Raw genomic sequence first — 15058 nt, 5'->3', positions numbered from 1 at the left:
ACCAACTCGGGATTTTGATCACCTAACGCGGAAATTGGGCAGAGTTTGGCTTGATCCCCTGAGGAGGACATATAAAAACTGGCGAAGAGCTGGACACAATAGCTCCGTTACGGGACGGCAGACCTCTATGACAAAGGAAAACAAAAAGTGATCCCACGATATGACAAGTGTCTCGGTTCGAGTGATGATTAGGTCCTAAAATGACGTATCTGTAGCAAACAAACCCCCACCCTCACTCTCAACCTTATTTTTAATGTAACTATGTTATCTTTTTCTCTAAAAAATAGTTGGACTTAATTTCTGGATGACGCTTAAGTAACATCAGCGAAAACCTTAATGTAGGTGTACACTCTAGGACAAAAAAAGAGAAAAAGACCGGGGCACCAAGTGGAATAATCAGAATCCGACGCAAATCGGTAGATGTGATGTATATTTACTGACAAACAATTCACAATTTAACAAAAAGTGGATGATTTATTCAAGACAGTATGCCTCATAAATTGAGTAAGTTAACCTACATCTACATATATACTCCGCTAGCCACCAAGTGTGTGGCGGAGGACACAATTCGACCCAAAGTCAAAGTCTTTGCCCCCCACCCGCCTGTTCCACTCGCAGATCGCGCGAGGGAAAAACAACTGTCTGAACGCCTCAGTACGAGCTCTAATTTGCCTTTTCATTGACTGGTGATCACTGCGCGATTTGAAAGTTGGTGGTAATAATACATGCTCTACATTCTCGGTGAAGATCGGATTTCAGAATTTAGTGCGCAGCCCCTTCCGTTTAGCGCGCCGTCTATCTGCAAGTGTGTCCCACTTCAAACTTTCTATGAGATTTGTAACGCTCTCGCGATGGCTAAATGTACCAGTCACGAATCTTGCGGCTCTTCTTTGGACCTTCTCAATCTCTTGAATGAGACCCAACTGGTAAGGGTTCCATACAGACGAACAATAAAACTGGACGAACTAACGTATTGTAAGCTATTTCTTTTGTTGAAGGACTTCATCGCTTCAGCATTCTACCAATAAACCGCAATCTAGAGTTCGCCTTACCCGTTACTTGTGTAATCTGATCATTCCATTTGAGATCATTTCAAATAGTCACAACCAGATACCTGACGAATGTTACCACTTCCAAAGGATGGGCATTTATTTTATACTCTTAGATTAATGAGGTTTTTCGCCTTGTTATACGCAGTAGGTTACGCTTACTAATATTGAGAGATAACTGCCAGTCATTACACCACGCATTTATTTTCTGCAAATTCTCACTGATTTGTTCACAACTTTCGTGTGATACTACTTTCCTGTAGACTACAGCATCATTAGCAAACAGTCTAATGCCGCTGTCAGTACCATCAACCAGATCGTTTACGTATATCGCAAAAAGCAGCGGACCTATTACACTGCCCTGGGGCACACCTGAAGTTACGCTTGTTTCTGTTGAAGTCACCCAGTTCAGGAAGACATACTGCTCCCTGTCTGTTAGAAAACTTTCTATTCAACCGCATATGTCATTGGATAGACCGTAAACCCACACTTTTTGGAGCAAGCTACAGTGTGGAACTGAGTCGAATGCCTTTCGAAAGTCGAGAAATACGGCATCAACCTGGTAGCCGGCATCTAGAGCCTGTTGTATATCACGCATAGAGAATGCCAGCTGTGTCTCGCATGACCGCTGTTTCCTAAAACTGTGCTGGTTTTTGCACATGAGCTTCTCAGAGTCTAGATAGGTCATGATGTCTGAACACAAAATATGTTCCATGATTCTACAACAAATCGATGTCAGTGAAATTGGCCGGTAATTATGTGCATCCGAGTTTCTCCCCTTCTTATAGCTTGCTATGACCTGGGCCTTCTTCCAGTCCCGTGGAACTTTCCACTGTTCCAATGACCTCAAATAGATGATGGATAAGAATGGTGCTTTATTTGTAGCATAGTCAACATATAATCTTACGGGAATACCGTCTGGGCCAGATGCCTTCCTGGCGTCTAAGGATCGTAACTGTTTTACAATCCCAGATACACTAAACACTATGTCAGCCATCCTTGCGTTTGTTCGATAGTTGAAATGGGAATGGTGCTGCAGTCCTCAACGTAAAACGTAGCTAGGTTTAGAATTTCGACCTTCTGTTTATCTCCATCAGTTACATTACCCGTACTGTCAGCAAGAGAATGTATTGAATTATTTGTAGCATTCATAGATTTCACGTACGACCAAAATTTTTAGGATTATTTTTCGAATCCGCAGTTAAAATATTGCATTCAAATTCGTTAAAATAATCTCTCATTGTCCTTCTGACAGCTGCTTTCATTTCGCATAATTTCTGTTTGTCAGCGGGACAGTGACTACGTTTACAACGACTGTGCAAAATTCTCTGCTTTCTCAGCAACTTCCTAATATACGAGCTGGTCCACCTCTGACCCATATGCGAACAGTTATTCGGCTTGCCATTGATTGACTGATTTGTTGGAAATCCTCCCGAACAAAAACATACCGAAGTCTATACCAATTGGCGCATTAGATCGTCAAAACAATAGATGTGATTGGAGGACCGTGTCAATAATGCTCCAAACCTTCACAACTCGGCGACATTGCTCGACATGGTGAAGTATGGTAAGCCCGAAGACAAGCTGTAGAAACTATAACCACGTACAGGTGTACATTACCTTGCTGAAATGAAAGCTCAGGGGTGGGTTGCCATGAAGGACAACAAAACGGAAGGTAGAGTATCGTCGACTTACTGCTGTACTGTAAGGGTGCCGCGATTGCTATGAAAAGAAGTGGCATCCCATACCATCAGTCGTGGTTGTCGGGCCACGTGGTGGACGACAGTCAGGTTGGTATCGTTCCGCTGTCTGGGTCATCTCCGGACACGACTTCGGCCTGGGAACTCACTGAGTGGAATTGTCTTCAGTGATGAGACCCATTTCAAATTAAGCCCCTATGACCAGTGAAGTCGTATCTGTAGACTCCCCGGACTGTGGTGGTATCCCAGCCGGATTGAGTGACGGTCTGGGGTAGCATTTCTTTTCATAGCAGGACCCTTTCGTTTGTGATCCGTGGCATCTTTACATCATGGCGATACATCAATGATATTGTACGCCACATTTTGTTGCCCTACGTTGCAAGCCATCCTGGGCTTATATTTAGAAAGCTAAGGCACGCCGGCACACGGAGAGAGTTTCTACAGCTTGTCTTCGTGCTTTTCAAACCCTATCTTGGCGAGCAATCGCCCCGGATCTCTCCCCATCTGACGACATTTGGAGCATAATGGGCAGGTCTCTCCAACCAACTCGGGATTTTGATCACCTAACGCGGAAATTGGGCAGAGTTTGGCTTGATCCCCTGAGGAGGACATATAAAAACTGTATCAGTCAATGGGAAGCCGAATAACAGCTAGCGTAAGGGCCAGAGGTCGACCAAAGGGTGATAAACTTGCTCAATCTGTGAGGTTCTTTCATCCAGTTTTTACTGAAATTGCAATCATTTGTTTGTCTGTACTTGTACACTACATCTACCAATTTGTATTCCGTTCCGATAATTCCTCGCGGTGCGTCGTTGATTTACTTTTATTTTAATTTTTGTACACAGTTTATAAATGCCACTTACACACAACTGCCTATTTTGGCGACTACCTATTGACCGTTTATGTAACTATCACAACCCCTGCTGCCATTTACGCAACCACTTTGTAACAAACCAATTCTTCCATCTTGCTCTTTCCTGCGGTATGTAGACCGTTCATGCTCCATTTATACATCGTGAAATCTCAATTAATTACATTGGGCGCAGTGTTGTATTGAGAAAAGAAATGATCCAATAAGTATCGCTTGGGGGACGCCGAAAGCTACTTTTACTTCTGAATTTTTATCTCCACTGAGAATGACATGCTGTGCTCTGTCTGCTAGATGCACTTGCATCCAGTCACAAAACTGGTCCCATTTTGTGTGCGCTCGTATTTTGTTCAGTAGACGACAGTGCAGAACTGTATTAAATGCATTCCGTAAGTCAAGGAACCTGGGCGCCAATATTTGCAGGCTTTTGGGTCTCATGGACGATCTGGGTTTCACCCCATCGTTGTTTCCGGAACCGCTGTAGATTACTACAGAGGAGTTTTTTTGTCTCAAGATTTCATAATACGCGAGCATAAAACTTGTTCTAAAATTCTACAGGAGACCGATGTCAAGCATATAGAACTATAGTTTTGTGCGTCTGTTCGACGATCCTTCTTGGCAACAGGAATGACCAGTTCTTTCAGCTAGTTATTAGGAACGCTCCTATCTTACAGCAACGTACGGTACACTGCTGCTAACAGAGCAACAAGTTCTCCTGTACACTCTCTGTAGAATCGTTCTGATATCACGTCAGGTCCAGTGGCCAGTTGCTCTGTCGATCGATTTCACTTGTTCTTCTACCCTGTACTCACTTATTTCGTGCGACGATTTTGTCTCGTTTCTAATGGACGAACTTAGCTGTTCAGTGGGGGTGCACCACTGCTTCAAATTACAATCCACACTAACACTTGTATGATACCGTTAGAACTTCCAGTTTATTCAACAGATTTGCACCGCAAAGATTTCTGATAACACATTCACGACTATACGATATCATTTGGGAAAGTAAAGGCAGTTCCTAAACGTAATGTAACTGGACACCATTGAAATGAAATAACCAAATTAGCTATATTTTCTTATTTCGTAAGAATATAGTGTATGAAGTAGGACGACTGGTAGGACTGGTAGGAGCCAGATTCTCTCTAGTTACTGTAATTCATTTGTCAGGCGAACTCAAGCGTTTGTTCTTCAGTGTTGCTTTAGAGAGAGGTAAAAATAACTTGTGATGGAAATTTTTTGTAAAACATTACGATACTGCCTACATAGAGCATTTTAGTATCAATTATTGCCCCACCATGAAATTAGAAATGGAATCCTCTTCGAAGATATCGCGCTTTACACTGCTGTTTACTCACCTAAGAGCGGCTCCAAATATTCCAGCGACGAAGAGCCCTGGCAATCCTGGCACGTGTCCAGCCACTTTCATCACGTAGAAAGGTAGCAGCTGGTCTGGACGAGATATCTCCTGTAAAATATCAATACAGTCTCAGTGTCAGGTCAGCGTACGACGGCCAAGGAATCCGCGCTGCGAACAAGTCATTCCAGGAAATTGAATAATGAATATGTGATGAAGTAGGCGCAGAACATCCATCTGAAAGTGAAATGCAGGTCGAACGAGCTTCGGGGCATTGAGACTGCTTGGCGTCGGGACGTCAACCGACGACTGTATCCCTTATAAATACTTTACCTCGAAAACTCGTTCACAGGTTGTGCTAATTTTGTTTGATTGTTTGTTTATTCTTTATCTACAAACATTTTCAAACATTATAAAGATTTTTGACTAACGCCCCGTCGACGACGAAGTCACTGGGAAACAAACACGATCAGGGAAGGAAGGAGAGACGAAATCTGTCAACCCTAACAATGGGATCATCATGGCATTTCCCTCGAGCCGTTAAGGGAATAACTGAAAACTGTGGTTGGCTGAAAGGGGATTGGAACCGTCCTCTTCCCGAATACGAGGACATTGCCTTACTATTGCACAGCCGCATCCAGTTAATTTTCCTGCTAAAGAATCTACTTCTTTTTCTTGTCTCCTAAAGGATTCGACGCTCCCATGCGAATCTCACACATTGCCACGAAATGCTCTAGTACTATTTCTTGCCAGTTATTTACGCCCATTCTGTTGAATATTGTTTTAATTCCACTTATTCGTGTAGCATTGAATCTCAAACTTGCTCCTGTACCAAAGGACTTGTTCATGAATATTGTACACTGAAGAGCGAAAGAAACTGCTACACCTGCCTATCGAGCACGCAGAAGTGCCGCAGCAGGACTTGGCATGGACTCGACTAATGTCTGAAGTAGTGCTGGAGGGAACTGACACCATGAATAATACAAAGCTGTCCAAAAATCCGTAAGTGTACGAGGGGGTGGAGATCTCTTCTGAACAGCATGTTGCAATGCACCCCAGATATGCTCAATATGTTCATGTCTGGGGCGTCTATTGGCGAGCGGAAGTTTTTAAACGGCGGAGAGTGTTCTTGGAGCCACTCTGCAGCAATTCTGGTCGTTTGGGGTGTCCCATTGTCCAGATAGAATTGCCCAAGTCCGCCGGAATGCACACTGAACATGAATGAAAGCAGGTGATCAGACAGGATGCTTAAGTACGTGTCACCTGTCAGTCGTATGTAGACGTATCAGGGGTCCCATATCATGCCAACTGCATACGGCACACGCCATTACAGAGGCTCCACAAGCTTGAACAGTCCCCTGCTGACACGCAGAGTCCATGGATTCATGAGATTGTCTCCATAACCGTACACGTCCATACGCTCCATACAGTTTAAAACATTCGCCCAGCCAAGCGACATGTTCCCACTCATCAATAGCCCACTGTCGGTGCTGACGGGGAAGAATGCAGTCATGATATGTGCACTAGTCTGCCTTCGGCTCCGAAAGCCCATATCGATGATGTTTCGTTGAATGATTCGCACGGTGACACATGTTGATGGCCCATCATTGAAATCTGCAGCAATTTACGAAAGGGCTGCACTTCTGTTAGGTTGACCATTACTCATGGTCCCGTTCTTGCAGGATCTTTTTCCGGCCGCAGTGATATCGGAGATTTGATGTTTTACCGGATTCCTGATATTAATGGTGCACTCGTGAAACGATCGTACGGGAAAATCCCCACTTCGTCGCTACCTCGGGGATGCTGTGTCCCACCCCTCGATTGCCGATTATAACACCACGTTCAAACTCACTTAAATATTGATAACCTACCACTGTAGCGGCAGTAAATGATCTCACAACTGCGCCAGATACCTGTTGTCTTTTTCGGACTTTGCCGACTGCAGCGCCGAATTCTGCCTGTTTACATATCTCTGTATTTGAAAACGCATGCCTATACCATGTTACTTTGGTGCTTCAGTGTAGTCGAAACGTGGTCCTTTTTCATTCTCATCAGACGGTCTCCTCATTGGAGTCATCTGTAATTTATTATGCTCACTGTTGTTGCTTGTTGTGACAGCATGTGGATTTCTGTATTGTATCCTCTTCCAGCTTTGTGGTTCTTTATCACATTATAGAGCAAAGATCTTCCTATGATGTTCGTTTTGGAAAACTTGTAACTGGAATTCTTCCGTTTCTGTTATACTCCGTATTTCTTCTCCGTAGGTTATGACTCGTCTGATGATTGCGCTATATTGCTCCGTGTTAAGATTTTCTTGTCAGTATTTCTTAGAACTTTTTGTTGGGAATAATAGGCTCTGTTAGCATTTTGCAGTCCCATTTTCACTACTAACTCTATCTGATTCATTTCGTCTCGCATTGTGCCCAGAAATTTGAACTGTTCAGCATTCGAATTTATCACTGCCGATTATTAAACGCATTTGGTTGACTTTTTAACGTCTTAATGTGTGAACTATCTTGTATTTTGTTTTCTGATCGTTTACTTGAAGATCATGTTTAGATGTATTTTCTATGTGTGTGAAATCTTATGGGACTTAACTGCTAAGGTCATCAGCCCTTAAGCTTACACACTACTTAACCTAAATTATCCTAAGGACAAACACACACACCCATGCCCGAGGGAGGACTCGAACCTCCACCGGCACCAGCCGCCTAGTCCATGACTGCAGCGCCTAAGACCGCTCGGCTAATCCCGCGCGGCATTTTCTATAAGCTCCTCAAATTTCCGTATAATGTCTACTTCACTTTTAACTGTGGGCACCATATCATCAACATACGCTAAAATCTTAACTTTATTTCTTAAGAGGATCCTAGCATGTACTAGTTTAAATTTCCTCACAACACCCTCCAAGGCTACATTGAAGAGAAGAGGAGACAGAGGATCACCTTGTCTTATCCAGTTTTATTTATAAAATGGTCAGATTTTATTCCATTTAGGAAAAGCCTGCACATTTTACGAAGGTCTATAAGTTTCATTGGAGATCCCAGGACCGTTATCACAGTCCAAAGGCTCAGCGGTGAACGGAGTCACACGCTTTCCTAAAATCAATGAAGTTACACATTTTTTTTGTTCACGTTCCCTACCACTAAAAAGTGACTTAAAAAGTAGGCAAAGTAGTAACATAATTCCAGTTTCCTACCCTTTTACTGTACATGTTACACTTTTCCACATGCAAGTCCAGAAACATTGTTTTTGGACTCTATGTAACACTTACAAGTCTATTTGAGATGACATTAGTTACTCCTACAAAAAATAAAACTATTGTTTCGGAGGTGAAACAGCAGTGAACATCTAATCCTGTAATATACCTATTGTGTGAATTATTTGTATAGTTGAATATTATGTTCAAAATTTCTTAAAAGAAAAACAACTTCTTTATCATAGCAATTAAAGCAAAACTTTATTCATCTAAAATGTCAAGATTACTGATTGTCATCGAGCTGCTTAAAATGTACACAGGCACTACTCCTCGATTACATTTTTCAAGACATTAATATTTATTAACGTACGTCATTGGCGTATTGGATGGTGTGGTACTTACTTTCGTCTTAATTGGGTCGCAGTCTTGATAATCAGCGTACAGCAAAAATCCGCAGAATATGCTTATAAGGTGTATCAGGATCATACCAAAAGTGAACCCCGCCAGAGACCTGTAGAATGTTAACAATATTCAGAGGAACAAACAAGAACCAAATACATCAAAAACAAAACAAAAGAAAATAGGTTTACTAGGTATGAAGATGCTGTCAATATTAGCTACATCTACATCTGCATTGATACTCCGCTAATCACTTTTAAGTGCCTGGCAGAGGCTTCATCGAACCACTTTCACAATTCTTTATTATTCCAGTCTCGTGTAGCGTACGGAAAGAACACATGTTTCCGCACGAGCTCTGATTTCCCTTATTTTATCATGGTGATCGTTTTTCCCTATGTACGTCGGCATCAACAAAGTATTTTTGCATTCCGAGGAGATAGATAGTGATTGGAATTTCGTGAGAAGTTTCCTCCGGAACGAAAAACGCCTTTGTTTTAATGATGTCCATTACAAATCCTGTATCATTTCAGTGACACTCTCTCACCTATTTTGCGATAATACAAAACATGCTACCCTTCTCGGACCTTTTTCAATGTATTCCGTCAGTCTTATCTGGTAAGGATCCCACACCGCGCAGCAGAGGACGGACAAGCGCAGTGTAGGCAGTCTCCTTAACAGATCTGTTACATTTTCTAAGTTTCGTGTCAATCAAACGGAGTCTTTGTTTAGCCTTCCCCATAACATTTTCTATGTGTTCCTTCGAATGTAAGTTGATCGTTATTATAATCCTAGGCATTTAGTTGAATTTACGGCCTTTAGATTTGACTGATTTATCGTGTAGCGAGGTTTAGCACTGACGAGGATGACCTAACACTTTTCGTTGTTTAGGGTCAATTGCCAATTGTCGTACCATACAAATCTATTTTCTAAATCGTTTTGCTATTTGTTTTGATCTTCTGATGACTTTACTAGTCGATAAACGACAGCGTCGCCTGCAAACAACCGAAGACGGCTGCTCAGATTGTCTCCCACATCGTTTATATAGATAAGAACAGAGCCTGTAACACTAACTTGGGAAGCGCCAGAAATCATTTCCGTTTTACTCGATGACTTTCCGCCAGTTACTACGAACTATGACCTCTCTGACAGGAAATCACGAATCCAGTCACATAGTAGGGGAGATTCGAGGTGAGGTGATATGTACGTGCGTGCGTACCGCAACACGATGTGGCATGGACTCGACTAATGTCTCAAGTAGTGGTGTAGGGATCTGACACCATGAATCTAGCAGGGCTGACCATAAATCCGTAATAGTACGAGAGGTTGGAGATCTCTTCTGAACAGCATGTTGCAGGGCATCCCAGATATGCTCAATAATGTTCACTTCTAGGGAGTTTGGTGGCCAGCGGAAATGTTTAAACTCAAAAGAGTGTTCTTGGAGTCACTCTGTAGCAATTCTGGACATGTGGGGTGTCGCATTTTCCTGCTGGAATTGTCCACGTTTGTCAGAACGCACAGTGGACATGAATGGATGCAGGTGATCAGACAGGATGCTTAAGTACGAGTCACCAGTCAGAATCGTATCTAGACGTATCACTGCAAATGCACAGTCCCCAAACCTGCTGACTTGCAGGTCCATGGATTCATGAGGTTGCCTCCACACCCGACTGCAAATGCACAGTCCCCAAACCTGCTGACTTGCAGGTCCATGGATTCATGTGGTTGCCTCCACACCCGTACACGTCCATCCGCTCGATACAATTTGAAACGAGACTCGTTCGACCAGGCAACATGTTTCTAGTCATCAACAATCCATGTCGGTGTTCACGGCCCCAGGCAAGGCGTAAAGCTTTGTGTTGTGCAGTCATCATAGGTAGACGAGTCCGCCTTCGGCTCCGAAAGCCCATATCGATGATGTTTCGTTGAATGGTTAACACGCTGACACTTCTTGATGGCCCAGCATTGAAATCTGCAGTGATTTGCGGAAGATTTGCACTTCTGTCACGTTCAACGACATTATTCAACCGTCGTTGGTCCCGTTCTTGCAGGATCTTTCTCCGACCGCAGCGATGTCGGAGATTTGATGTTTTACCGGATTCCTGATATTCTCGGTATTCTCGTGAAATGGTCGTACGGGAAAATCCCCACTTCATCGCCACCTCGGGGATGCTGTGTCCCATCGCTCGTGTGCCGACTAAAGAACCACGTTAAAACTGACTTAAATCTTGATAACCCGCCACTGCAGCACCAGTAACCGATTTAACAACTGCACCAGAACTTGTTGTCTTATATAGGCGTTGGCGTCCGCAGCGCCGTATTCTGCCTGTTAACATATTCTGTATTTGAATACGTATGCCTATACTAGTTTCTTTTGCGCTTCAGTGTAGAACGAGGTGTACAGGGCAAAAGCCACAGGGAAAGAAAGATATTCGAATAGGTCCTATAAATAACTGAGGACACAGGAACCATTTTTCCATTCTGTCCATAAACGATAGGGCTAATGTCAACCGCTATGATTTATTCAATTCGGCACCATAAATAATGAAGCGGTGTAGAACGACTAAAGCTACAGCACACTTGCCTGAGAATACTTACTTCCGAGCAGCTCTCATGTTGGGCAGAGATAGAAACTTCTGTACCATCCCCTGGTGGACAGCGATTCCTCCTACCCAGGAAACTGTAGCACCTACCACCACAGTCCAAAAGGAGTTGCGGACGAATGGGTCCGGGGTCATCCTGTGGGGAAAGAACACCTCGAATTACTTGATTAATTCTTTGCTTCAAACTACTTCCATTATCGGTTTAAAGTACTAAAAAAAATACGTATCACTAACGTATACGTGCGCAAGAAAACGCAAAACGCAACTCAATTGTTATTCTCCAGGTGCACACTTCTGCTGTTACGCTGCATTGGCTAAACTCCGCTCTTTGGTGCAGATTCTCTAAAACTAAATGGAACGAGGTGGTGAGTAACTAGGATGAGTGCTAGCCCACGTGAGACGAGTCTATCCAAATTGAACTGAGGTTTAAATGTTGTGGTATTGCTAATGTTTTACATGTTACCACTGCCTTGCAGCTTGGTGGCTGGAATCTTAGTCCAAGCAAACAGATGGCAGTTACTAAGTCAACAGATGGCTGTCACAGCTTTCTGATGTAAGAAGCTTTAGACAGCTCGCACCAACACTACCGAAGTCTCCATCATGTCCCTAGAGCGAGACTAGTTAGCAAACACCATAGAAGATAGTGAAACCAAAGCCGAACTTTAGAATTCGCGTTTAAGTAATTGCTCACTTAGGCGAATCGTACAACCATACCGTCGTTTGACCATCGCACGAAGTCCCGTATGGACGGCATAGTAATAAACATCGCTGACGCAAATAAACAAATGAAAAAGTTAAAAACAAATAAGTCGTCAGATCCTGGTGCAATGACAATTTACGGAGTGTACTCTATGGCATTGGCCCCTTTCTTACCTTGCAATTTCGTGAACCTGTCGCACAGCGCTTTGTCCCAAGCGATTGGTAAAAAGCGCAGCTGGCTCTTTTATATAAGAAAGGTAAGGAAAAGACCCGCCAAATTACAGATCAACATCCCTAATATCGGTTTGCTGTCGGATTCTAGAACATATTCTGAGTTAGAACGTAATAAATTTCCTAGGGACCGAAAAGCTAATAACCACAAATCAACACGGATATAGAAATCATCGCTCGTGCAAAACTCACCTTGCCCTTTTCTTGCATGATATGCTGCGAACTATGAAGGATGGCCAATAGGTAGATTTCATATTTCTAGATTTCCGAAAATCGTTTGACACGTTGCCCCATTGCAGACTGTTGACGAAGGTACCAGCATATGCAATAGGTTCCCAATATGTGAGTGGCTCGAAGACTTCTTAATTAACAGAGTCCAGTATGTTGTCCTCGACGGCGAGTCTTCACTGAGGACAAGGATATTATCAGGAGTTCCTCAGCGAAGTGTGATAGGATCGCTATTATTTTCTATATACATTATTGGACATTGTCTTGAATGGAGGATATAAAATGAACATCAACAAACCAAAACAAGTATAATGTGGGTGAGGTCCCATACTCCCAGGAGCGTAGGGGACGATGCGGGAGACCCGCACCGCCGTACTAGGCAAGGTCCTAGTGGAGGTGGTTAGCCATTGCCTTCCTCTTACCATAAAGTGGATGAACGATGATGATCCAGACGACACAACAACACCCCGTCAACTCGAGTTAGGAAAAATCCTTGACCACGCCGGGAATCGAACCGCGACCCCGAGCCCGGGAAGCGAGAACGCTACCGCAAGACAATGAGCTGTGGACGAGGATAATGTAATGATGTCGAATTAAACCACGTGATTCTAAGGAAATTAAATTAGGACACGAGACACTTAAAGTAGTAAAGGAGTTCCGTTATTTCGGCAGAAAAATAACTAGCGATGGCCGAAGCAGAGAGGATATAAAATGTAGAATGGCAATCGCTAGAAAAGATTTCAGAAGAAGAGAAATTTGTTAACATCGAATATACATTTAAGTGTTAGGAAGTCTTTTCTGGACATATTTGTCTGGAGTTTAGCCATATATGGAAGTGAAACGTGGACGATAAACGGCTTAGATGAAAAGAGAACTGAACCTTTCGGAATGTGGTGTTACAAAAGATTGTTGAAGATTAGATGGGTCGATGGAGTACTGGATAGAATTGGGGAGACGAGAAATTTGTGGCACAATTTGACCAAAAGAAGGGATCGGTTGACAGGACACATTCTGAGAAATCAAGGAATCACGAATGTAGTATTGGAGCGACGTGTGTGTGTGTGTGTGGGGGGGGGGGGGGGGGGGGGGGAGTGGGGGTTAAAATCGTAGAGGGAGACCAAGAGATGGATACAGTAAGTAGATTCAGCAGGCTATGGATTGCTGTAGTTATTCGGAGATGGAGACTCTCGCATAGGATGTAGCAGCATGGAGAGCTGCATCATATCAGTCCTCGGACTGAAGACCACTAACACAACGACAACAACGTACGTAAGGACCTTGCAGACAGGATGGACGGTAGTCCGTGATTGTTCTGCTGATGATGTTGTGACGGACTGGAAATGTGGAAGTTATATGGCTGTAGGAGGATACAAAATGACTTAGACAAAATTTCTCACCGAGCGATGTGGCGCAGTGGTTAGGACACTGGACACACATTGGGGGGGGGGGGGGGGGGGCGCTTCAATTACGTGGCCGGCCATCTTGATGTAGGTTTTCTGTGATTTCCCTAAATCGCCCCAGGCAAATGTCGGGATGGTTCCTTAGCAAGGGCACGGCCGACTTCCTTCCACGTCCTTCCCTAATCCGATGAGACCGATGACTTCGCTGTTTGGTCTCTTCGCCCAAACAACCCAACCTAACTCAACAAAATTTCTACCTGATGTAATGAATGACAGCTTACTCTAAATTTAGAAAATGCAAGTTAATACAGATGACTACAAAAACAAACCCGTAATTAGCATTAGTGGTATATTGCTTGACACAGTCACATCGTTGAAACATCTGGGCGTAACGTTGCAAAGCTATATGAAATGGAACGAGCTTGTGAAAATTGTATTAGGGAAAGAAAGTGGTCAACATTGTTTTCTTGGGAGAAGTTTAGTGAAGTATGGTTCATCTCTAAAGGAGACGGCATATCGGACGCTAATGGGACCAGTTCTTGAGGACTACTACAGTGTTTGGGATACGCATTTGGTTGGATTAAAGGAAGATATCTAAGTAATGCAAAGGTGAGCTGCTACATTTGTTACCAGTAGATACGAGCAACACGCAGTTATCACAGAGATGCTTTGGGAACTCACATGGAAATCGCAGGTGGAAAGGCAATGTTCTGTTCTAGAAACGCTATTGAGAAAATTTAGAGGACGAGCGTTTGAAGATGACGCAGAACGATTCTAATGCCACCAACAGATATTTCGCATAAGAACCACGAATATAAGACACGAGAAAGTGGGACGCGTGCGTAGGCATACAGATAGTCGTTTTTCCCTCGCTATGTTTTCGAGTGGGACACGAAAGGAGATGGCTAGTAGTGGTACAGGGTACCCTCCACCACGCACCGTTCGGTGGCTTGCGGAATATCCACGTAGATGTAGACATCTAGCCACTGTTTCTGCTGGCAGGGATGAAATATTTTTGGCAGAACATAGTTCGAGGGTCAGCCTGTTGGAGCGATGATTCAGATCACACCACGCCCAAGCGTCGCACTGTGCCTCTATTGGAGACAACTTTTTTCAGACATGATGCGTTGTCGCAACAGGGTGAGGTTAAGTGAATAGAAATACTACCCGCCGCAGCTGTGGAGCGTCTGTCATCGTCCACCGTCTGTTTCGAGATGTACTCCACGGCACCCATCACCCTGACGTAGAGTACCGAGTCTACTGCTAATGGACACCGCCTTCGCTCAATGTGGCTGTGTAGGAAGCACCTAGTAATACTGCCAGGAGCTGAC

At 43.6% G+C, this 15058-nt stretch overlaps 1 protein-coding gene across 1 annotated transcript in view; it reads right to left on the bottom strand.

Moving 5' to 3' along the window:
• LOC124796093 (sodium-coupled monocarboxylate transporter 1-like) overlaps positions 1-15058 on the bottom strand; it is a gene marked incomplete at its 3' end in the record, with an annotated part of 59995 nt that overhangs the window by 2965 nt on the left and 41972 nt on the right. The window contains exons 6-8 of the mRNA XM_047260179.1: positions 11165-11305; positions 8573-8681; positions 4973-5082 (exon numbers count right to left, since the gene is read on the bottom strand). Of these exons, the coding sequence (XP_047116135.1) occupies positions 4973-5082; positions 8573-8681; positions 11165-11305 (360 nt within the window). The remainder of the gene's footprint in view (positions 1-4972; positions 5083-8572; positions 8682-11164; positions 11306-15058) is intronic.

The sequence above is a fragment of the Schistocerca piceifrons genome, chromosome 4 (assembly GCF_021461385.2).
Source record: "Schistocerca piceifrons isolate TAMUIC-IGC-003096 chromosome 4, iqSchPice1.1, whole genome shotgun sequence".
In the NCBI taxonomy this organism is placed as follows: Eukaryota; Metazoa; Arthropoda; class Insecta; order Orthoptera; family Acrididae; genus Schistocerca; species Schistocerca piceifrons.
This window is presented reverse-complemented; position numbering and strand designations above follow the sequence as displayed.